Raw genomic sequence first — 24,522 nt, forward strand, 5'->3', positions numbered from 1 at the left:
TCTCATAGCCTGAGAGCAGCTTCTGGATTGATGGGAGCCTGTGCTTTCCAGTGACTGCCGGAGAGAAGCACTGAGGTGGCCGTCGGCGTTGGTGGCAGGAACAGGTAATTTAAAAAAAGTATTATTATTTTCCTCCTCTCTCCCCGTCCCCTCCACCCCCCACTTGCATTTAGCGGCAGCCGCCACTGCAAACATAACATGCAGGTGCATCACCGCACTCATAGCCACCCTCACCCTTCCAGGCACCAGCTCACTCATGCATGAAACGGGAACAGGCAAAACACTTTGTATATGTATGTAATTCAAGCAGAGTCATTTTACCCAGTGCTAAGCACACCCAATTGGCTGATGTTCTCTAGGTGTGTTTGTATTTATTTATTGCACAGTTTTGCAAAGCACTGAACATCACCTTGAAGTTACTTCAGAACACTGACTGGAAAAGGGCAGCAAACATGGCGCAAGGGTGCCTGCGTTGGGGCATGGCAGCCCATTGTGCGCCGGTGCAGCGGAAAAGGACAGGAATGGGCCATATCTTGTAAATTCAAAAGACACAAAATTGATGGACGGAATGCAGAACAAATCAAAACATTCACCCCCAGTCAAGAAATCTGGGTTAAATCCATCATTCTTTTGCTCCCCATGCCACCCCAGTTTAGACCTGGCCGTATGCAAATCAGTCTTGACCCTGTGCCTCATGGGAACAGTCCAGCCGAACTGCCAAGCCAGGTCCTCCCTGGACTGGAAACAAGCATCCTAGGACCGGTTTCGGGGTTTCACCCCTCATCAGCCAGGCTAGCTTGACTCCAGTGGCATGGAGAGCACGGAACCCACGTCTGGGCATACCCGGCGCACTTAGGACCTACATTCAGAGTCTTTTAGAGGAGGGCTGATCTGGACCTGCGTTGAGACTTTAAGGGGAGGGCTGATCTGGTCCTGCATTCAGAGGGGTTTATTTACAAGCCCCTTGCGCCACTTTTGCGTCATTTTCAACATGGGAAAAGTGACGCAAAAGGGGCACAAGGGCTTGTAAATAAGCCCCAGAGTCTTTAAGGGGAGGGCTGATCTAGTCCTGTGTTGAGTGGTTTAGAAGAGGGCTGATCTGGTCCTGTGTTGAGTCTTTAAGGGGAGGGCTGATCTGGTCCTGCATTGAGTCTTTAAGGGGAGGGCACATCTGGTCCTGCATTGAGTCTTTAAGGGGAGGGCACATCTGGTCCTGCATTCAGAGTATTTAAGGGGAGGGTTGATCTGGTCCTGCGTTGAGTCTTTAAGGGGAGGGTTGATCTGGTCCTGTGTTGAGTCTTAGGGGAGGGTTGATCTGGTCCTGCGTTGAGTCTTTAAGGGGCGGGCTGGTCTGCTCCTGTGTTGAGTCTTTAAGGGGAGGAATGATCTGGTCCTGCATTCAGAGTCTTTAAGGGGAGGGTTGATCTGGTCCTGTGTTGAGTCTTAGGGGCGGGCTGGTCTGGTCCTGCATTGAGTCTTTAAGGGGAGGGCTGATCTGGTCCTGCATTGAGTCTTTAAGGGGAGGGCTGATCTGGTCCTGTGTTGAGTCTTAGGGGAGGGCTGGTCTGGTCCTGTGTTGAGTCATTAAGAGGAGGGCTGATCTGGTCCTGCATTCAGAGTCTTTAAGGGGAGGGCTGATCTGGTCCTGTGTTGAGTCTTAGGGGAGGGCTGGTCTGGTCCTGTGTTGAGTCTTTAAGGGGAGGGTTGATCTGGTCCTGCATTGAGTCTTTAAGGGGAGGGCTCATCTGGTCCTGCATTCAGAGTATTTAAGGGGAGGGCTGGTCTGGTCCTGCATTCAGAGTATTTAAGGGGAGGGCTGGTCTGGTCCTGTGTTGAGTCTTTAAGGGGAGGGCTGGTCTGCTCCTGTGTTGAGTCTTTAAGGGGAGATGGTGACCCCTTGTCAGGCAGATAGGTGGGGGTGCAGGCCATGATGGCTTTGTAGACGATACAGCGGTTTTGAAGATGGCGTGGGCTGGTGTTGAGAAGCGAATGAAGTTCCATCAGGATGAGCAGCAGCTCTGAAGGCGCTTTCTGGGAGGAACAGTTTCACTTACCGCAGTAGAGAACGCATAGACCAGGCCACCTATGTTCGCTTGGTGACGTGTTCCTTGATATGGTTTGCGGTATCTTAGGTGGTGAACGGGGCACGGTATACAAGAGTGCATTCGTTGTCTTTGGCCAAGGTAACATGAGCTCTGCCTTCATATTGGCTGAGGCAGTAACAGCGTCCCTGCAGAACAGATTTCAGATTAATGGTCGAGGAAGAGGAGGTTTAGTTCCGCATATTGTCAACGTTGTCTCGTCTCATCACTTTTCCTGATTTTGCAACAAAAAGACACGTTGTGTCAGCACATTGGTGATGACATGTTTGAGAGGGCCGGGAGTGAGGACAAAGTCTGTCATGTTGGTCATGTGTGTTGCAAGCGAGGAGAAGAGGTGTTTGAAGCAAGCATCTGAGTCCATATGAGACGTGGACACTTTTTGAGGGTCGGAGTTTGAACTGCAGCAGTTTTCAAAGCCCTGAATGAGATGAATTTGGACTGTAGGGAAGGGGTTGAGATGGGGGGATGGTTGACTGGAGTAAGGAGGCAACCTATGGGGTATTGATGGATTTGCACACTTAAGCAATTTTGGGCTCATTGTATGTGATGTCTTTGCAGTATTGGTGACATTTGCAACAGTTGATTTCCAGGGCAGTTCCTGACAGATATTGAATACTTATTTCATTTCAAATTGTGCCTTTTGTATAGTGAAGTTAAGTGAAGCTCTTTTGATGACTCCACGTCACTCTAGGGGACCCATGTTGGTCACTGGTACTTATTCTACACGCTACAAGGATGCAGAATTCCGGTCCACGCCTGTCGTTTGGACCACCTCCGGGTGACACTGCTGTCTTGCTCGAAGAATAGAAAGGTTTATCTAACTTGTTCCTACCCGTGGGGAGAGACTTTAAGAAGATTGAAAAGAGACATCTCTGTTGCAATGTCTTAGTTAAAAGGGTTTGAAGTTACTCAGGGATTTACTTGAGCCGCCTGAAGGCAGCCGTAGAGCGACGGTCTATAACACATCATAGAAAAATCAGAGAACTAATTTGGTAAAAATCAGTGGCCATTTGGCCATTTGGGGTTGGATTACATAGATGGTGAACACATGTTTGTAATAGAATGTTTAGCCCTGACAAGAAATGGAAAGATGATGGTTGGATGATGGGGAGGAGGAAGGCATGGTGGAATGTGTGTCTGAAGAAAGGAAAGGAGTTAAAGAGGAAAACGGAGGGAAGATTTGGATGCAAATAATACAATATGTGGTGGATGAAGGGCTTCAAGCGGCGAAGGATGAGTTGAGCGGGAAATTTGGGATTCATGACGGGAAGTCGTTTTTTATCTCTCAAGAGATTAAGGGGTGATGTTACTTGCGAATAGGAATGAAGGGGTTTGATCAAACAGGGAATCGGGAAGCGTTACTGTCGGCATGAGCTGAAAATGATGTGATATAGATTTCTAAAGGTTTGAGACACATGCAGGGGCGGTGATAAGATGCCCAAGATGAGAGTGTCACCATCCCGGATTTCGGAAGTGCCAAGATTGGCTGGCACAGATCGCCCTGGATGTTCATATCCAATATAAATAAGTTGCAAGGTGGGCGTAGATTGCATTAGCGAACTGGAGCCTGGAGAAATTATTTTCGAGAAAAGTTCTGCAAGATATTTTCTCACAGCTAATGCTGTTCAGTTTGTGCCTGTCATGAGCTAATGCTGTTCAGTTTGTGCCTGTCATGAGCTAATGCTGTTCAGTTTGTGCCTGTCATGAGCTAATGCTGTTCAGTTTGTGCCTGTCATGAGCTAATGCTGTTCAGTTTGTGCCTGTCATGAGCTAATGCTGTTCAGTTTGTACCTGTCATGAGCTAATGCTGTTCAGTTTGTGCCTGTCATGATCTGTACTGAGGACTTCAAGTGACTGTTCCTCAGTTATTGACTGAGCGAGCTCAGGGCTCCAAACATGTGAGTTTGACATGTATTCAGGAAATGAAAGGTTGCCGGTGCACTCAAAACACTGGCACTGCTTGGGAAGTGGCTTCCTGTCTCTGGAGGACACATGAAGCAGCAGGCACCTGAACTCAGAATCAGAAACTACATATCCCATGAGGCCACGGAAGTATCACGGTGTTTTGGAAAATCGACGACCATTTTGAAGGTCATGGTTATAAGTGCCGGGTGGCCCAGAGTGTCCTTCTAGGCAATCGAGATACATTGTTGCTGCAGCCTGGACTTTGCTACAAGATATTTATTTTGAAAGCTTTGGAGAGTTTGTTCAGTAGGAATTGGAAAGTTTGAAGCTGAATACTGCGAAGCATCCCATGAAACTAAGTTGTGTTTTTGAAAACATTGAATTACTAAAAAGTACTCTTGAGAGAGATTCTTGATGGGTCATACATTCTACACCCCTCTTTCCCCTTCTGGATTCTAACTGTACTTGGAATGCAAAGAATCATCGACACATCTAGAGGTGGCTTAAGAGAATGATTTATTACCGTGAATATGATCTCTGCCAGTCTGACCAATGCTTGTTTATTTTACTGTTCAAGAACCTAGCAGAATGTAGATAAGACACCAGCGAGAAGGTAAATGGGGGACTTGGACTAGAGGCCTTTACAAGGGAGAGAGATAAGTTGTCCTCGCCGTTCACATTGTATGATCTGAAGGGAGGAGGTCTCCTGGAAAGAAAGATTAGAAAGAACAGGCAGAGAGTCCAGCAGGAGGATTTGTACTGTGAGAGGGAACTCCAGAAAAGGGATGAGGGTATCGATTGAGAGGGAATGCTGTGATTGGGTGGGTTATGTTTTTAATATATGAATAAGTGGCATTTCATAAAAATAAAAATTAACATGTTAGACTGAGGCCAGGATGATCTGAGGGAGAGTTAAAGTGGAAAATAATTGTGAGAATGAAAGAGACTCAGAAAGAACTTTGATGTAAAGCCGGACAGAAATGTGGGTGCAAACAATAGTCCGTGGGCAAGTCACCTAGGTCTCCTTGTGTCTGAAATTGTAATGAAATGTAATGGGATTTAAGTGATTGTTTAATATAAAAATCACAAAACTTGCACTACCACCATTGCATGTCCTCGCCTGGCACGCCACCACCTCACATCCTCGTCTTTGAGGTCAGGTCTGAACTGAATGCAACACATACAGCACCTCGTCTTTGAGGTCAGGTCTGAACTGAATGCCACACATACAGCGCCTCATCTTTGAGGTCAGGTCTGAACTGAATGCCACACATACAGCGCCTCCTCTTTGAGGTCAGGTCTGAACTGAATGCCACACATACAGCGCCTCGTCTTTGAGGTCAGGTCTGAACTGAATGCCACACATACAGCGCCTCATCTTTGAGGTCAGGTCTGAACTGAATGCCACACATACAGCGCCTCCTCTTTGAGGTCAGGTCTGAACTGAATGCCACACATACAGCGCCTCGTCTTTGAGGTCAGGTTTGAACTGAATGCCACTCATACAGCGCCTTGTCTTTGAGGTCAGGTCTGAACTGAATGCCACTCATACAGCGCCTCCTCTTTGAGGTCAGGTTTGAACTGAATGCCACACATAAAGTTCCTCGTCTTTGAGGTCAGGTTTGAACTGAATGCCACTCATACAGCGCCTCGTCTTTGAGGTCAGGTCTGAACTGAATGCCACACATACAGCACCTCGTCTTTGAGGTCAGGTTTGAACTGAATGCCACTCATACAGCGCCTCATCTTTGAGGTCAGGTTTGAACTGAATGCCACTCATACAGTGCCTCATCTTTGAGGTCAGGTTTGAACTGAATGCCACTCATACAGCGCCTCGTCTTTGAGGTCAGGTCTGAACTGAATGCCACTCATACAGCGCCTCGTCGTTGAGGTCAGGTCTGAACTGAATGCCACTTATACAGCGCCTCGTCGTTGAGGTCAGGTCTGAACTGATCTTTGCGGTCAGGTGTGACCTGAATGCCACTCATACAGCGCCTCGTCTTTGAGGTCAGGTCTGAACTGAATGCCACACATACAGCGCCTCGTCTTTGAGGTCAGGTTTGAACTGAATGCCACTCATACAGTGACCCATCTTTGAGGTCAGGTTTGAACTGAATGCCACACATACAGTGCCTCGTCTTTGAGGTCAGGTTTGAACTGAATGCCACTCATACAGTGCCTCATCTTTGAGGTCAGGTATGAACTGAATGCCACACATACAGTGTCTCGTCTTTGAGGTCAGGTTTGAACTGAATGCCACTCATACAGCGCCTCCTCTTTGAGGTCAGGTTTGAACTGAATGCCACACATACAGCGCCTCGTCTTTGAGGTCCGGTTTGAACTGAATGCCACTCATACAGTGCCTCGTCTTTGAGGTCAGGTCTGAAGTGAATGCCACACATACAGCGCCTCCTCTTTGAGGTCAGGTTTGAACTGAATGCCACACATACAGCGCCTCGTCTTTGAGGTCAGGTTTGAACTGAATGCCACTCATACAGTGCCTCGTCTTTGAGGTCAGGTCTGAACTGAATGCCACTCATACAGCGCCTCGTCTTTGAGGTCAGGTCTGAACTGATCTTTGAGGTCAGGTTTGAACTGAATGCCACTCATGCAGCGCCTCGTCTTTGAGGTCAGGTCTGAACTGAATGCCACACATACAGCGCCTCCTCTTTGAGGTCAGGTTTGAACTGAATGCCACTCATACACTGCCTCATCTTTGAGGTCAGGTTTGAACTGAATGCCACACATACAGTGCCTCGTCTTTGAGGTCAGGTTTGAACTGAATGCCACTCATACAGCGCCTCCTCTTTGAGGTCAGGTTTGAACTGAATGCCACACATACAGCGCCTCGTCTTTGAGGTCAGGTTTGAACTGAAAGCCACTCATACAGTGCCTCGTCTTTGAGGTCAGGTCTGAAGTGAATGCCACACATACAGCGCCTCGTCTTTGAGGTCAGGTCTGAACTGAATGCCACACATACAGCGCCTCGTCTTTGAGGTCAGGTCTGAAGTGAATGCCACGCCTACAGCGCCTCGTGTTTGAGGTCAGGTCTGAACTGAATGCCACACATACAGCGCCTCGTCTTTGAGGTCAGGTCTGAACTGGATGCCACACATACAGCGCCTCGTCCATGAGGTCAGGTCTGAACTGGATGCCACCACCTCACATCCTCGTCTTTGAGGTCAGGTCTGAACTGAATGCCACACATACAGCGCCTCGTCTTTGAGGTCAGGTCTGAAGTGAATGCCACGCATACAGCGTCTCGTGTTTGAGGTCAGGTCTGAACTGGATGCCACACATACAGTGCCTCGTCTTTGAGGTCAGGTCTGAACTGGATGCCACGCATACAGCGCCTCGTGTTTGAGGTCAGGTCTGAACTGGATGCCACACATACAGCGCCTCATCTTTGAGGTCAGGTCTGAAGTGAATGCCACACATACAGCGCCTCCTCTTTGAGGTCAAGTTTGAACTGAATGCCACACATACAGCGCCTCGTCTTTGAGGTCAGGTTTGAACTGAATGCCACTCATACAGTGCCTCGTCTTTGAGGTCAGGTCTGAACTGAATGCCACTCATACAGTGCCTCGTCTTTGAGGTCAGGTTTGAACTGAATGCCACTCATACAGCACCTCGTCTTTGAGGTCAGGTCTGAACTGAATGCCACACATACAGCGCCTCCTCTTTGAGGTCAGGTTTGAACTGAATGCCACTCATACACTGCCTCATCTTTGAGGGCAGGTTTGAACTGAATGCCACTCATACAGCGCCTCCTCTTTGAGGTCAGGTTTGAACTGAATGCCACACATACAGCGCCTCGTCTTTGAGGTCAGGTTTGAACTGAAAGCCACTCATACAGTGCCTCGTCTTTGAGGTCAGGTCTGAAGTGAATGCCACACATACAGCACCTCGTCTTTGAGGTCAGGTCTGAACTGAATGCCACACATCCAGCACCTCGTCTTTGAGGTCAGGTCTGAAGTGAATGCCACGCATACAGCGCCTTGTGTTTGAGGTCAGGTCTGAACTGAATGCCACACATACAGCGCCTCGTCTTTGAGGTCAGGTCTGAACTGGATGCCACACATACAGCGCCTCGTCCATGAGGTCAGGTCTGAACTGGATGCCACCACCTCACATCCTCGTCTTTGAGGTCAGGTCTGAACTGAATGCCACACATACAGCGCCTCGTCTTTGAGGTCAGGTCTGAAGTGAATGCCACGCATACAGCATCTCGTGTTTGAGGTCAGGTCTGAACTGGATGCCACACATACAGTGCCTCGTCTTTGAGGTCAGGTCTGAACTGGATGCCACGCATACAGCGCCTCGTGTTTGAGGTCAGGTCTGAACTGGATGCCACACATACAGCGCCTCGTCTTTGAGGTCAGGTCTGAAGTGAATGCCACACATACAGCGCCTCCTCTTTGAGGTCAAGTTTGAACTGAATGCCACACATACAGCGCCTCGTCTTTGAGATCAGGTTTGAACTGAATGCCACTCATACAGTGCCTCGTCTTTGAGGTCAGGTCTGAACTGAATGCCACTCATACAGTGCCTCGTCTTTGAGGTCAGGTCTGAAGTGATCTTTGAGGCCAGGTTTGAACTGAATGCCACTCATACAGCGCCTCGTCTTTGAGGTCAGGTCTGAACTGAATGCCACACATACAGCGCCTCCTCTTTGAGGTCAGGTTTGAACTGAATGCCACTCATACACTGCCTCATCTTTGAGGGCAGGTTTGAACTGAATGCCACTCATACAGCGCCTCCTCTTTGAGGTCAGGTTTGAACTGAATGCCACACATACAGCGCCTCGTCTTTGAGGTCAGGTTTGAACTGAAAGCCACTCATACAGTGCCTCGTCTTTGAGGTCAGGTCTGAAGTGAATGCCACACATACAGCACCTCGTCTTTGAGGTCAAGTCTGAACTGAATGCCACACATCCAGCGCCTCGTCTTTGAGGTCAGGTCTGAAGTGAATGCCACGCATACAGCGCCTCGTGTTTGAGGTCAGGTCTGAACTGAATGCCACACATACAGCGCCTCGTCTTTGAGGTCAGGTCTGAAGTGAATGCCACGCATACAGCGCCTCGTGTTTGAGGTCAGGTCTGAACTGAACGCCACACATACAGCGCCTCGTCTTTGAGGTCAGGTCTGAACTGGATGCCACACATACAGCGCCTCGTCTTTGAGGTTAGGTCTGAAGTGAATGCCACACATACAGCGCCTCGTCCTTGAGGTCAGGTCTGAACTGAATGCCACTCATACAGCGCCTCCTCTTTGAGGTCAGGTTTGAACTGAATGCCACACATACAGCGCCTCGTGTTTGAGGTCAGGTCTGAACTGGATGCCACACATACAGTGCCTCATCTTTGAGGTCAGGTCTGAACTGGATGTCACACATACAGCGCCTCGTGTTTGAGGTCAGGTCTGAACTGGATGCCACACATACAGCGCCTCGTGTTTGAGGTCAGGTCTGAACTGGATGCCACACATACAGTGCCTCATCTTTGAGGTCAGGTCTGAACTGGATGTCACACATACAGCGCCTCGTGTTTGAGGTCAGGTCTGAACTGGATGCCACACATACAGCGCCTCGTCTTTGACGTCAGGTCTGAAGTGAATGCCACGCATACAGCACCTCGTGTTTGAGGTCAGGTCTGAACTGGATGCCACACATACAGTGCCTCATCTTTGAGGTCAGGTCTGAACTGGATGTCACACATACAGCGCCTCGTGTTTGAGGTCAGGTCTGAACTGGATGCCACACATACAGCGCCTCCTCTTGGAGGTCAGGTCTGAACTGAATGCCACTCATACAGCGCCACGTGTTTGAGGTCAGGTCTGAACTGGATGCCACACATACAGCGCCTCGTCTTTGAGGTCAGGTCTGAACTGGATGCCACTCATACAGCGCCTCGTCTTTGAGGTCAGGTCTGAGCTGAATGCCACACATACAGCACCTCGTCTTTGAGGCCAGATCTGAACTGAATGCCACACATACAGCACCTCGTCTTTGAGGTCAGGTCTGAACTGGATGCCACACATACAGCGCCTCTTCTTTGAGGTCAGGTCTGAACTGGATGCCACACATACAGCGCCTCGTCTTTGAGGTCAAGTCTGAACTGAATGCCACTCATACAGCGCCTCGTCTTTGAGGTCAGGTCTGAAGTGAATGCCACTCATACAGCGCCTCGTCTTTGAGGTCAGGTCTGAACTGAATGCCACACATACAGCACCTCGTCTTTGAGGCCAGATCTGAACTGAATGCCACTCATACAGCGCCTCGTCTTTGAGGTCAGGTCTGAACTGAATGCCACACATACAGTGCCTCGTCTTTGAGGTCAGGTCTGAACTGGATGCCACACATACAGCGCCTCGTGTTTGAGGTCAGGTCTGAACTGGATGCCACACATACAGCGCCTCCTCTTGGAGGTCAGGTCTGAACTGAATGCCACTCATACAGCGCCTCGTGTTTGAGGTCAGGTCTGAACTGGATGCCACACATACAGCGCCTCGTCTTTGAGGTCAGGTCTGAACTGGATGCCACACATACAGCGCCTCGTGTTTGAGGTCAGGTCTGAACTGAATGCCACTCATACAGCGCCTCGTCTTTGAGGTCAGGTCTGAAGTGAATGCCACTCATACAGCGCCTCGTCTTTGAGGTCAGGTCTGAACTGAATGCCACACATACAGCACCTCGTCTTTGAGGCCATATCTGAACTGAATGCCACACATACAGCGCCTCGTCTTTGAGGTCAGGTCTGAACTGGATGCCACACATACAGCGCCTCGTCTTTGAGGTCAGGTCTGAACTGGATGCCACACATACAGCGCCTCGTCTTTGAGGTCAAGTCTGAACTGAATGCCACTCATACAGCGCCTCGTCTTTGAGGTCAGGTCTGAAGTGAATGACACTCATACAGCACCTTGTCTTTGAGGTCAGGTCTGAACTGAATGCCACACATACAGCACCTCGTCTTTGAGGCCAGTTCTGAACTGAATGCCACTCATACAGCGCCTCGTCTTTGAGGTCAGGTCTGAACTGAATGCCACACATACAGCGCCTCGTCTTTGAGGTCAGGTCTGAACTGGATGCCACACATACAGCGCCTCGTCTTTGAGGTCAGGTCTGAACTGAATGCCACTCATTCAGCGCCTCGTGTTTGAGGTCAGGTCTGAAGTGAATGCCACTCATACAGCGCCTCGTCTTTGAGGTCAGGTCTGAACTGAATGCCACTCATACAGCGCCTCGTCTTTGAGGTCAGGTCTGAACTGAATGCCACACATACAGCGCCTCGTCTTTGAGGTCAGGTTTGAACTGAATGCCACACATACAGCGCCTCGTCTTTGAGGTCAGGTCTGAACTGAATGCCACACATAGAGCGCCTCGTCTTTGAGGTCAGGTCTGAAGTGAATGCCACACATACAGCGCCTCGTCTTTGAGGTCAGGTCTGAACTGGATGCCACACATACAGCGCCTCGTCTTTGAGGTCAGGTCTGAACTGAATGCCACACATACAGCGCCTCGTCTTTGAGGTCAGGTCTGAAGTGAACGCCACACATAGAGCGCCTCGTCTTTGAGGTCAGGTCTGATCTGAACGCCACACATACAGCGCCTCGTCTTTGAGGTCAGGTCTGAACTGAATGCCACACATACAGCGCCTCGTCTTTGAGGTCAGGTCTGAACTGAATGCCACACATAGAGCGCCTCGTCTTTGAGGTCAGGTCTGAAGTGAACGCCACACATACAGCGCCTCGTCTTCGAGGTCAGGTCTGATCTGAACGCCACACATACAGCGCCTCGTCTTTGAGGTCAGGTCTGAACTGAACGCCACACATACAGCGCCTCGTCTTTGAGGTCAGGTCTGAACTGAACGCCACACATACAGCGCCTTGTCTTTGAGGTCAGGTCTGAAGTGAACGCCACACATACAGCGCCTCGTCTTTGAGGTCAGGTCTGAACTGAACGCCACACATACAGCGCCTCGTCTTTGAGGTCAGGTCTGAACTGAACGCCACACATACAGCGCCTCGTCTTTGAGGTCAGGTCTGAACTGAACGCCACACATACAGCGCCTCATCTTTGAGGTCAGGTCTGAACTGAACGCCACACATACAGCGCCTCGTCTTTGAGGTCAGGTCTGAACTGAACACCACACATACAGCGCCTCGTCTTTGAGGTCAGGTCTGAACTGGATGCCACACATACAGCGCCTCGTCTTTGAGGTCAGGTCTGAACTGGATGCCACACATAGAGCGCCTCGTCTTTGAGGTCAGGTCTGAAGTGAATGCCACACATACAGCGCCTCGTCTTTGAGGTCAGGTCTGAACTGGATGCCACACATACAGCGCCTCGTCTTTGAGGTCAGGTCTGAACTGAATGCCACACATACAGCGCCTCGTCTTTGAGGTCAGGTCTGAAGTGAACGCCACACATAGAGCGCCTCGTCTTTGAGGTCAGGTCTGATCTGAACGCCACACATACAGCGCCTCGTCTTTGAGGTCAGGTCTGAACTGAATGCCACACATACAGCGCCTCGTCTTTGAGGTCAGGTCTGAACTGAATGCCACACATAGAGCGCCTCGTCTTTGAGGTCAGGTCTGAAGTGAACGCCACACATACAGCGCCTCGTCTTCGAGGTCAGGTCTGATCTGAACGCCACACATACAGCGCCTCGTCTTTGAGGTCAGGTCTGAACTGAACGCCACACATACAGCGCCTCGTCTTTGAGGTCAGGTCTGAACTGAACGCCACACATACAGCGCCTTGTCTTTGAGGTCAGGTCTGAAGTGAACGCCACACATACAGCGCCTCGTCTTTGAGGTCAGGTCTGAACTGAACGCCACACATACAGCGCCTCGTCTTTGAGGTCAGGTCTGAACTGAACGCCACACATACAGCGCCTCGTCTTTGAGGTCAGGTCTGAACTGAACGCCACACATACAGCGCCTCATCTTTGAGGTCAGGTCTGAACTGAACGCCACACATACAGCGCCTCGTCTTTGAGGTCAGGTCTGAACTGAACACCACACATACAGCGCCTCGTCTTTGAGGTCAGGTCTGAACTGGATGCCACACATACAGCGCCTCGTCTTTGAGGTCAGGTCTGAACTGAACGCCACTCATACAGCGCCACACATACAGCGCCTCGTCGTTGAGCTGTTTTTGTTCTAATACAGATTTCTTTCCGTGGAGGGCTCAGCTGCTTCCAGAGCCAGGTACAGTTGATGTAAAATCCCTGATTAAAAATTATGAACACGTCGCCTTGACTGCGTGTGAACCCAGCCACAGCAAGATCGTCCCAGGCAGAGATACTATAGATATTGGCCACCGGATCCCTGGTCCTCCCAGTTGTTTGTAGGAGAGCTGTGATGTCAGCGAGGCGCTGGAGCAATGGAGAACAGCGCTGTTGGGTTTCACCGTTTCTTTTCAGTTTCCCTGGGGGGGTCAGACTTTACAAACGGTGCCGCCTCCACCACAGCAAACCTCGTCAGTTGTATGAACAGGGAAAGGGCGGAGGGCTTCTCTCCCGCTCGAAGGATTACAACAATGTTTGCTAAATTGCTCAAGGCCAGAAACCATCGCCAGGGAGAGGGCGGGGCTATGTAAGAAGGAATGAATGCATGAATGAATGAGAGACGGGGAATGGATGACTGAGTGGATGAATCCATACAGAACCTGTGTGTGAAATTGCTCATCAATAAGTCATGAATGTTTATTTATAACTTGCTGATTAGCTGTACCTCATACAGGTATGAAGCTTTAACTGTGGGAACAAACCTAATGCAAAGAGAAGAACATTATGTTTTCAGACATCGCAGTCTTTGCTGAAAGTGTTCTCTTTGAAGGGAGGACTCGCCTGGTCTCAGGTGGACGGGGATGCCGGGGGTGGGGGTTGGGCTGATGACACCAGAGAAGTCAGAGCCTAAACCCCATCGCTGAGAGCCGTAATCACCACCGGATATGAAGTTTCATGTGGTGGCTGCAGACAGGGGATCAGACAGACGAGGACACAAAGGCGCCGGCAGGGACCGGCCTCTGAAAGGGAAAGGCGACCCCAGCATGAGAGCGGAGACACGGGGCACCTGAGCGCCCGGCGTCCCCACACCTTTGTTACCCCTCTCAGGTGCCAGGATGCTGCCGACGCCACCCACTGATCGTGTCCCCTCTTCTCTTTCCATGCCTGCGGCCGGGGGGCAGGGAGCATCGCTGGAGGAGACCCCCCTCAGGACACCCGCAGTACAGGTAACGCAGCATCTTTCATGTCCGCCCATTCTGCTGAGTCCTGTACAGAAGACGTCCATCTGTCCCGACTGGCAGAGCATGGACGGACACCACAGGGGGGGAGATGTTAGGGGGGTCGCTTAATATTCTTTCATGCAGAACAGTGAGTCAAGCTTCTGCTTGCACTGCTCAGCAGGGCCTGCCTGGTGATACCCAGACCAGCAGCAGCTCGGACCCAGCCCTACCGGCCCTTATGAGGCAATGGTCTGGGAACTCACTATGGGCCACTGCACCTATGAAAAATAGGAATCTGTACTCTAGCTTTCTTGACTTAATCACTTCATCACTTTGGTACTTAGAGCCAGGCCTCCAGAACTGAAAACTCCCGTGGGACGCTAAACCCACTCCACTCTGTCAAGACCATTTGGAAGTGATGGGTCAAGCGCGGCCTCTGATGTTTCAGGCAGAAGCGATGGGCTCTCTCTGCGAAGCTACCCTCAACTCTTGGGCCCTCTGGGATGGCTGGAATCAGGCATTATTGAGGGTGGCGGCCTCTAGCATCCACCGAGCTTCGTATCCAAACACAGGCCAGGAGAGCTCATGCTCCGTAATTTGCCCTCATACGTGTAGCCATAGTAATCATGCGATGCTTCAAATGCTGCCTTTCTTTATCGATGCTCTCCCTGAGATACCCTTCAGATATTGTGCCTCAAACATGTTCCCTCACCCTCCTTTCCTTTTGGTCTTTGTACCCTCATGTGACTCATGACTGTCCCCTCCTTTGTCCAGGATGTCGCAGGAGCTGTGGCTCTGGGCCAAAGCGCAGGTTCTGGCATCTCTGAGATCTCCTTATGGACTGGAAACTCTTCTGCCCGCGCTCAAGAAAGGTGAGTCGTTGAGCAACTTCTCCTCCTTGAGCTTCCGTTGAAGGGCTTGGGGATGTGATGGGCACTTTCGCATACAGACCTCTATTCTCGCAGACACACGTCACAACGTTCTTCCTGTGCGCCCAGTCCTGTTGTGTAACACATTGTTCACAGACCCACTAGTGTGTACCAGTCCTGCATCATCTTGCACACAGATCTGTCAATGCAAAGTACCCTGTTGCGCAACACCTCTTTTGGAAAACCTCCCGCCACTTTTAGTGATGTGAACCAAGGATCAAGATTGCCCGTAACATTTTAGGGGGTGCAAGGATTCTGCAAACCAAGCACAATTACAGTTAAACAACAAAGCCAGTTAAGTTCATGCCTTAGTTTAATAGTCAATTTTCACACCTTTTGGTGCATCAAGAATTTATTAATAATTGGATGAAAAACTAGAAGGAGGCAGTGGAGAGAAATAGAGTTAATACTTTACAATGTGAATGAAAGCAATGATTGATATGGGCACCTATGGAAATTGATGTATATTTCTGTGGGAAGGTACTAAAAAGTTTAATAAGTTTGGCAAAGCCTACTGGGTAGGGGTAATGCTGGCGCGGGTGGGAGCAAGAAACAAGAGAGTGGGTGGGGGGCAAAAGGCAGCATGTAAGGAAGAGCAACAAGAGGGAGTGGGGAGAAGCACACGAGTGAGAAAGCATGGTGGAGTATGGGGGCGAGAGGGAGTTTGGTGTTGGAGAAGCACACGAGTGAGAAAGCATGGCGGAGTACGGGGGCGAGAGGGAGTTTGTAGGGGGAGAAGCACACAAGTGAGAAAGCAAGGCGGAGTACAGGGCGAGAGGGTGTTTGGTGGAGAGAAGCACTCGAGTGAGAAAGCAAGGAGGAGTACAAGGGTGAGAGGGAGTTTGGTGGGGGAGAAGCACACAAGTAGGAAAGCAAGGCAGAGTACGGGGGCGAGATAGAGTTTGTTGTGGGAGATGCACACGAGTGAGAAAGCAAGGCAGGTACGGGGCGAGAGGGAGTTTGTTGGGGAGATGCACACGAGTGAGAAAGCAAGGAAGGTACGGGGGCGAAAGGGAGTTTGTTGGGGAGATGCACACGAGTGAGAAAGCAAGGCAGGTACGCGGGCGAGAGGGAGTTTGTTGGGGAGATGCACACGAGTGAGAAAGCAAGGCAGGTACGGGGGCGAGAGGGAGTTTGTTGGGGAGATGCACACGAGTGAGAAAGCAAGGCAGAGTACGGGGTGAGAGGGTGTTTGGTGGAGAGAAGCACACGAGTGAGAAAGCATGGCGGAGTACGGGGGCGAGAGGGAGTTTGTTGGGGTAGATGCACACAAGTAGGAAAGCAAGGCAGAGTACGGGGTGAGAGGGTGTTTGGTGGAGAGAAGCACACGAGTGAGAAAGCATGGCGGAGTACGGGGGCGAGAGGGAGTTTGTAGGGGGAGATGCACACGAGTGAGAAAGCATGGCGGAGTACGGGGGCGAGAGGGAGTTTGTAGGGGGAGAAGCACACAAGTGAGAAAGCAAGGCAGAGTGCGAGGGTGAGAGGGTGTTTGGTGGAGAGAAGCACACGAGTGAGAAAGCAAGGAGGAGTACGGGGCGAAAGGGAGTTTAGTGGGGGAGAAGCACACGAGTGAGAAAGCAAGGAGTACGGGGCAAAAGGGAGTTTGGGGAGGAAAAAGACCACAAGAGAGAGAGCTTGCAAAATAAGGGAGACATCAATATGGAGTGTGGCGGGAGCGTGGCGGCTGCTGGTATTCCAAAGTGGTGGGGTGATCAGGCGAACATTTTGACCAACTTTCAGGCACTGTTCTAAACCAGGAATGCTCTTAAGCGCAACCCTAAACCTCTCGATCGTGGTCCGTTACAAAAAGTGTTTATACCCAGCCACAATTAAGAGCTCTGGAGTTAAGGCTGAAGGCAGTGCGAGTTTCTCACACTGCATTTCTCACACTGCCTGACAGTGTGCAAAACAAAACTATTTTAAATTTAAAATAAAAATAAAGTACTTACCTTCTCCTCTCCGGTCCCGCAGGCTGTGGCTCCAAAGGAGCAAGGGGTCTGAGAGCCAACTCCCCTAACCAATCCAGACCTTCCTTGCATGTTGTTAACCAGCATGAGATAAGCACTAGGATTGGTTGGAGTGGGCTGGGTCAGCACTCCTACAGGCACTGGGGCCTGTGCCTGGTCTCTACCGAGCTGTCAATGACAGCTCAGGTGGAGAGGTTTAAAGTTTGCATGTCAGGCTGGCTGTCACAAGACAGCCGGCCACAGTGACATGCGCACTTTAAACTGAAGTGTGCACCACTCCTCCTCTCCTGCTGCCAGTCAGCAGCAATGGCCCCGACCCACACCGGCACTTAGCACACAGCCGGCCGACGTGACATGCGCACTTTAAACTGAAGTGTGCACCACTCCTCCTCTCCTGCTGCCAGTCAGCAGCAATGGCCCGACCCACACCGGCACTTAGCACACAGCCGGCCGACGTGACATGCGCACTTTAAACTGAAGTGTGCACCACTCCTCCTCTCCTGCTGCCAGTCAGCAGCAATGGCCCGACCCACACCGGCACTTAGCACACAGCCGGCCGACGTGACATGCGCACTTTAAACTGAAGTGTGCACCACTCCTCCTCTCCTGCTGCCAGTCAGCAGCAATGGCCCCGCCCCGCACGGCACTTGGCACACAGCCGGCCAAAGTGACATGCGCACTTTAAACTAAAATGTGCACCACTCCTCCTCTCCTGCTGCCAGTCAGCAGCAATGGCCCAGCCCCACACTGGCACTTAGCCTGGGCTGCCCGCTAAAATCATTTTATTACCATTTTATTTTTCACGTTCGCTGTGCTGGCAGCAGGGGGCGACACTCCTCCGCCTTAATGGAGGAGCTGCCGGTGGTGGGTGGATATTTGGGGGGGTGGAGAAGCTCACGACGGAGAAAGGTGAAAATCCCATGCACTTCCAGGGAGTGTTTAAGCAAAAGAAAAAAAGTAATTACTTAAAAGTGAGAAACAGAAGGATGCAAGCCAGCCTAGCCAGATGCCGGGAAAGAGAAGATGTCCCAGAGAAGGGACAACGACAAGAAGGAGAAGGAAAGACAGAGAATATCAAGCAAGCGAGAGCCACACTAACGCCAGTGGGCGGGCTCCAAGCCCCTGTAAGTTCTTAGTAGTCCCACAGTGGGTGTTATCCAACCAGACCACCTGTGCTGACTGGCAGGCGAGACCTAAAGGTGATCTAAGGCTTGAATCTGAGCAGAGCAGTGATAAGGAATCTGCCATGAAATGTAAGACTCACTGCCAGCAACACCCGTGGCACGTCTGTCCTAATTATATGGAGGTCGGGCGGAGCACTGGTGGGAATTTGTCTGGATCCACCGCCCACCCCACAAATGTGCAGAGGCAACGGCGCCAAAAATGGTGGCTGGGCCGCCGCTCAATTTAAAGAGTGAAATCCACCACCGTACCTGGTGGAGATAGCTCCGTTACTGCACTATGGGATGGTCAGATGGTTTTCACAAAAAATGTGAGTATAGAGCCACGAACAAGCTGGGACACATTCCCACCATGTGAGCACAGCGGCATAGGAAGGGGGGTGCGGTGGGTGCGGGCCGCCCCGGGTGTCATCACTGAGGGGGGTGACAAAATGGCAAAAATATGTGATTTTAAAATTAAAATAAATTGGAGGGGGGCTCCTAATTCTTTTTTTAAAAAAAATAATATTTAAAATGAGTGGTGCGCTGCGAAGGAAAAAAACAGAAAGGCAACGCTTTAAGTTTCTTATTTTTCCTTCTTGTAATAATTTCAATGTGTGGGGGAGTAACAAGAAATTTTCTGCACCGGGTCCCACCTGCGCTTGCTACGCCACTGTGCGAGCAAGGCTAGAAATGTCACTAATGGCAATGTTAATATTTTCAGTGCCCAGGTATTGTGGTGGAATCCCACCATCTAACACGGATTGGGGAATTTACCACCAGGAATTTCCCTGCAAAGCCATTTCTCCAAACACCCCCGAACTGACATCTGAGAAGAAAATAAAGCAGGTTGTGAAGCAAACGTCATCGAATCCTTACAGAAAGGATATTCATGAAATGAGTGAGCGATCTCTCAGCTTAAACTGAGCTAAATCTGAAATCCCAGCTGGGCGCAACCTGATTTCAATGCTTATAAATTGACCCACAAACCTGTTGCTACCACCAGACAAGTCAAGATTCTGCAAATCCTATTGGACACAGATCCTGAATTTGCACCTAAAAAAAATGCAGGAGCTCATGGCATCACCATGAAGCTGGCCACGCTCAGGCAAATCCCCCCTTCTTGCAAACTCCTTACCGTGTGGAGGGAACGTGAAGCCTGGGAACAGCGCTCTCCTGAAGTGTGCTCCATAAACGCCTCTTGATCAAAGTTGACGGACCTCCGCTAAGACTTAAAAACCAGACCACATTAATCTGATTCAATTTACCAACATATGACCAGGGAAGCCAGTTATCAAATCTCCCTGTGGATCCTGGAGGAGTGAAGGACAAACATACAGACACCGTGTATTATGCATACGGCCTGTATGTATGTAAGTATTGTGTGTTGCATTTGTATGGCGTGAACCTAGCCAAATGGCAGAGGATTGCTAAACAAGGTTAAAGGCACACATACAGTCAACAAGCGAGACAAGGGCCTTGAGCGCTTATTGAAACTGGACCAATAAGCTTCATCTATGCCAATCGGCACCGGTCTGTAACCAGCGTCAGGCCTCTCCTCCACGTCCGGGCAGTCAGTGGTTACTGGGCCGCCAAGATTAATTTGTAAATCAATAAGTGCCAAGGCCCAAAGTTCTCGTCAGAAGCTTGTAGCCGCCACTGTGAATATAGGTGGTGCAAATTTGTAGTCAGCGTAGTCTTGATTCCACCTCAAGCCCCTTTCATCATCCGCCAGGCACTCCCTGCCCCTTTATCTCATGAATCCCAAGGATGTCTACTCTTGAGTCCTCCTCATGCCTCTTTCATCCACCACAAGACACTCTTGCCCCTTTATCTCATGAATACCAAGGATGTCTACTCTTGAGTCCACCTCATGCCTCTTTCATCCTCCGCCAGGCACTCCCTGCCCCTTTATCTCACTCTTACAGGTTCTTGTTCTTCTCAACTTTCTCCCTGTGTCATTGTTTTTCAATCTCTGTCTTTCTCCTTCTTTCCATCTTGTGTGTTTTTCTCTCTCTGGCTGTGGATGAAACTTTGACGAGAAAAAATAAGTGTCGGTCCCCAAAAATGAGGACCCGTGGGCCCCACCTGCACCCACCGGCTGAAATAAAGGAGGTCAGTGCTCAAGTGAATAACAGGTGTAGCTTTAGTATCCCAGGGCTGTGGGTAGAAGTGCTCAGCAAGAAGTTTTCTCTCTTGGGGCAGAGACAATCAACAGTCAGGGCTTACTCTAAATAGCTGTTTATAAGCAGGAAACTCAATTACACCCCTATAGGTTTGCAGGCTTTGAGGTGTAATAGAGTTTTAGTAGGGGTTGTCCAAATTATTCCTCCAGATTCATTGTACCCTTTAGTTCCTTTACTTTATCGATATGCTGGTGTTGCACAAACTATTTGCATTTCTTGTGGTCGGGGAGTTTGTAGGAGTGGGGTGCTCACGTCTATGGTTTGCAGGGACAGAGTGGTGTCTTCCTTTGATTGGGGCGCTTTGCACACACTTTCATTTCACATCAGAGGGGAACATTCTTCCTTTTACTTAGAAACAGGTGGACAGCCACTTGCTGGGTTTCCAGGAACTGGAAGCCATGATACATTTACACCTTCCACAGGGAATTAACCAGACCCAGCTGCTCCCGGGCTGACAAACACCTGTAGATGCAATGATCATCTGAGCCCAGAGAGCTCCTGGCTGCAGTGGTTGTGACGTTGTTGCTTCTGTTTCCGTTCAGTCTCCCCTGGGACCACAGACCGCTCCGGAGAGTCCATCCTCTCACCGCCCACCGCCCAACTCCTCGCTCCCTGTAAGGCAGCCAATCCCATGAGGGCGGTCAGGACGCGCCAGGACCTGCACAAGGAGCTGCTCCTCACCCACCGGAAGTGAGCCCGCCTCTTGCCTGCCTGTGCTTTGATCCAGTGTGTGGTTTGTGTCCAGTCCTGTGATTGGCTCTGAGTATTGCCTCTATGAGCGATCTGTATTTTCTCTGTACTAGGCCTTTGCTCCTTTCCTTCTCTGGGGTTTGTGTTGGGTTTCTTCAGGCAGCATTACTCTAGTCCAGGCACATTTTCATAATAGACCCAGGAATATTCAGATTTGTTGTCAGACTCGCTCATGGCTTCGTTCATCGCCTCGAGCATGAGATTAGGGAATCACACCCAGCCCAGAGGGGATAAGGGACATGCAGAATTATTTTTGGGGACTTATGAGAATGACTGCTCAGGCCAATAAGGGATTCTGGTGAAAGACCCTGCAAGAGCACTGAAGACCTGCAATATCCTCAGACCTGCGTTGGCAAAATATCCTGTCTCTCGACTACCTGCTTCTGGCAACTGCACATCAACAGGTCAGACCAACCAGGTCTCCCCTGTTTGCCTCAGTGGGTCAGACCCAGCATGTCTCGCCTATTTCCCTCTGTAGGTCAGACCCAGCAGGTATGGCCTGTTTGCCTCAGCGGGGCAGACAAGGCGGTCTGGCCTTTTTGCCTCAACCAGCCAGACCCAGCAGGTATGGCCTGTTTGCCTCAGTAGGGGCAGACCCAGCAGGCCTGTTTGCCTTAGCGGGGCAGATGCAGCAGGTCTCACCTGTTTGCCTCAGCAGGTCAGACCCAGCAGATCTCGCCTGTTTGCCTCAGCGGGTCAGACCCAGCAGGTCTCACCTGTTTGCCTCAGCAGGTCAGACCAAGCAGATCTCGCCTGTTTGCCTCAGCAGATCAGACCCAGCAGGTCTGGCCTGTTTGCCTCAGCAGGTCAGACCCAGCAGGCCTCGCCTGTTTGCCTCAGTGGGTCAGACCCATCAGGTCTCTCCCGTTTGCCCCAGCGGTCAGACCCAGCAGGTCTCACCTGTTTGCCTCAGTGGGTCAGACCCAGCAGGTCTCACCTGTTTGCCTCAGTGGGGACAGTGGCGTAGCAAGGAAGGGGTGGTCTGCCCAGGGCGGCACAAGTTTTGGGGGCGGCGGCCTCCTCACGCCCTCTAGAATTTGGCCGTCACTGGGCGCCAAGTGTAGACTCAGCAGGTCTTGCCTGTTAGCCTCAGCCAGGCAGACGCAGCAGGTCTCGCCTGTTTGCCTCAGCCGGCCAGACCCAGCAGGTCTCGCCTGTCTGCCTCAGTGGGTCAGACCCAGCAGGTCTTGCCTACTTGCCTCAGCAGGTCTGACCCAGCAGGTCTTGCCTCTTTACCCCAGAAGGGCAGACGCAGCAGGTCTAGCCTATTTCCTTCAGCGGGTCAGACCCAGCAGGTCTCGCCTGTTTGCCTCAGCGGGTCAGACCCAGCAGGTCCTACCTGTTTACCTCAGCGGGGGCTGACCCAGCAGATCTTGCCTATTTGCCTCAGCGACGACAGACCCAGCAGGTGTTGCCTGTTCAACTCAACCAGGCAGACGCTGCAAGTCTCGCCTGCTTGCCTCAGCCAGTCTGATTCAGCAGGTCTCACCTGTTTGCATCAGCGGGTCAGACCCAGCAGGTCTTGCCTGTTTGCCTCAGTGGGCCAGATACAGCAGATCTCGCCTGTTTGCATCAGCGGGTCAGACCCAGCAGGTCTCGCCTGTTTGCCTCAGCGGGTCCCACCCAGCAGGTGTCACCTGGTGGCCTCAGTGGAGCCGACACAGCAGGTCTCGCCTGTTTGCCTCAGCAGGGCAGACCCAGCAGTGGTGAAGAGTGCATAAGCGTAGAGTAGAGCGGCGCAGAGTGGAGTAGAGTTGCATAGAGTGAAGTGGTGAAGGGTAGAGTGCAGAGGTGTAGAGTAGAGTGATGTAAAGTAGATTGGTGTAGAGTGCAGTGGCGTGGAGTGGAGTGCAGCAGAGTGTAGCAGCATAGAGTGCAGTGGCATGGAATGCAGTGGCGTAGAGTGCAGTAGAGTGGCGTAAGTGGAGTGGTGCAGAGTAGAGTGCAGGGGTGTAGAGTACAAAGGCATAGAGTGGTGCAGAGTAGAGTGGTGTAAAGAGCTGTGACGTAGAGAACAGGGGTGCAGAGTAGAATAGAGGGACCTCAAGTGCAGTGACGTAGAGTGCAATGGTATAGAGTGATGTAGCGTGCATTTGCATGAAGTAGAATGTTGTACAGTATAGTGGCGTGAAGTGCAGTGGTACAAAGTAGTTGGTGTAGGTGCAGTGACGCAGGGTGTATTGGTGTTGAGTAAAGTGCTGTAGAGTGCACTTGTGTAGAGTGCAGTGGTTTAGAGTACAGTGGCATAGTGTAGACTGTGGAGGTATAGAGTGGTGCAGCATAGAGTGCAGTGGCATAGAGTGCAGTGGCATTTAGTGCTGTGAGTAGATTGTGTCAGAGTAGAGTGCTGTGGAGTGGTACACGGTAGAGTATAGTGGTGAAGGCTAGAAAGCAGAGTCATAGAGTAGCGGCCTAATGAAGTAGAGTAGAGTGACACAGAATAGAGTAGTGCAGTCTTGATTCCAGTGGCATAGAGTGCAGTGGCTTTGAGTACATAGTTTCAGAGTAGAGTGAAGTGGCATAGAGTGGAGTGGTGCAGGAAAGAGTGGAGTGACATACAGTAGTGGCGTAGAGTACAGTGTTGCAGAGTGGTGTGGTGCAGAGTGGATTGGTGCATAGTGAAATGGCGTAGACTGGAGTGGTATGCAGTGCAGTGGCAAAGAGTAGAGTGGCATAGAGTAGAGTGACATAGAGTTCAGTGGTAGAGAGTGCAGTTCTGCAGAGCAGAGTGTCATAGAGTGCACTGGTGTAGAATGAAGTGGCGTAGAGTGGGTCAGAGTAAAGTGACAGAGTGCAATGGTGTGGCTTAGAGTGGAGTAGAATGGCGTGCAGTGCAGTGGTGCAAAGTAGATTGGCATGGAGGGCAGTGGTGCAGAAGGTATTGGTTTTGAGTAAAGTGGTGTAGAGAGCATTGGTGTAGAGTGCAGTGACGTAGGGTGCAGCGGCGTAGAGTGCCGTGGTGTAGAATAGAGTGGGATAGTGTTGGATGGCGTAAAGTGGAGTGGTGCAGGGTGGAATAGAGTGGCATAGACTGCTGAGGCAGAGAAGTCAGATTGTTTCAGAGTACAGTGAAATGGCATAAAGTGCAGTGGTACAGAGTAGAGTTTCTTAGACTGTAGTGGTGCAGAGAAAATTAGAGTGGCTTAGCGTGGATTAGTGTAAAGTGCAGTGGTGTAGAGTGGAGCAATGTAGAATAGTATAGAGTTCACTGGTGGAGAGAGCAGTGTTGCAGAGTAGACTGACGTAGAGTGAAGTGGCATAGAGTGGAGTGGTGCATAGTGGAGTGGTGT

General features: G+C 50.7%; 1 protein-coding gene across 4 annotated transcripts in view; it reads left to right on the forward strand.

The window, feature by feature from the left end:
- LOC146797111 (actin-associated protein FAM107A-like) overlaps positions 1-24,522 on the forward strand; it is a 50,696-nt gene that overhangs the window by 13,932 nt on the left and 12,242 nt on the right. For 2 of the 4 annotated variants that reach the window (XM_085630311.1, XM_085630312.1), the window contains exons 2-3: positions 15,015-15,112; positions 21,025-21,172. In XM_085630311.1, the coding sequence (XP_085486437.1) occupies positions 15,015-15,112; positions 21,025-21,172 (246 nt within the window). Of the gene's footprint in view, positions 1-14,126; positions 14,247-15,014; positions 15,113-21,024; positions 21,173-24,522 lie in introns of those variants that run through there. The other 2 variants (XM_085630314.1, XM_085630313.1) reach the window with 2 other exon arrangements.

Source organism: Triturus cristatus, chromosome 10 (assembly GCF_964204655.1).
Source record: "Triturus cristatus chromosome 10, aTriCri1.1, whole genome shotgun sequence".
Taxonomy (NCBI): Eukaryota; Metazoa; Chordata; class Amphibia; order Caudata; family Salamandridae; genus Triturus; species Triturus cristatus.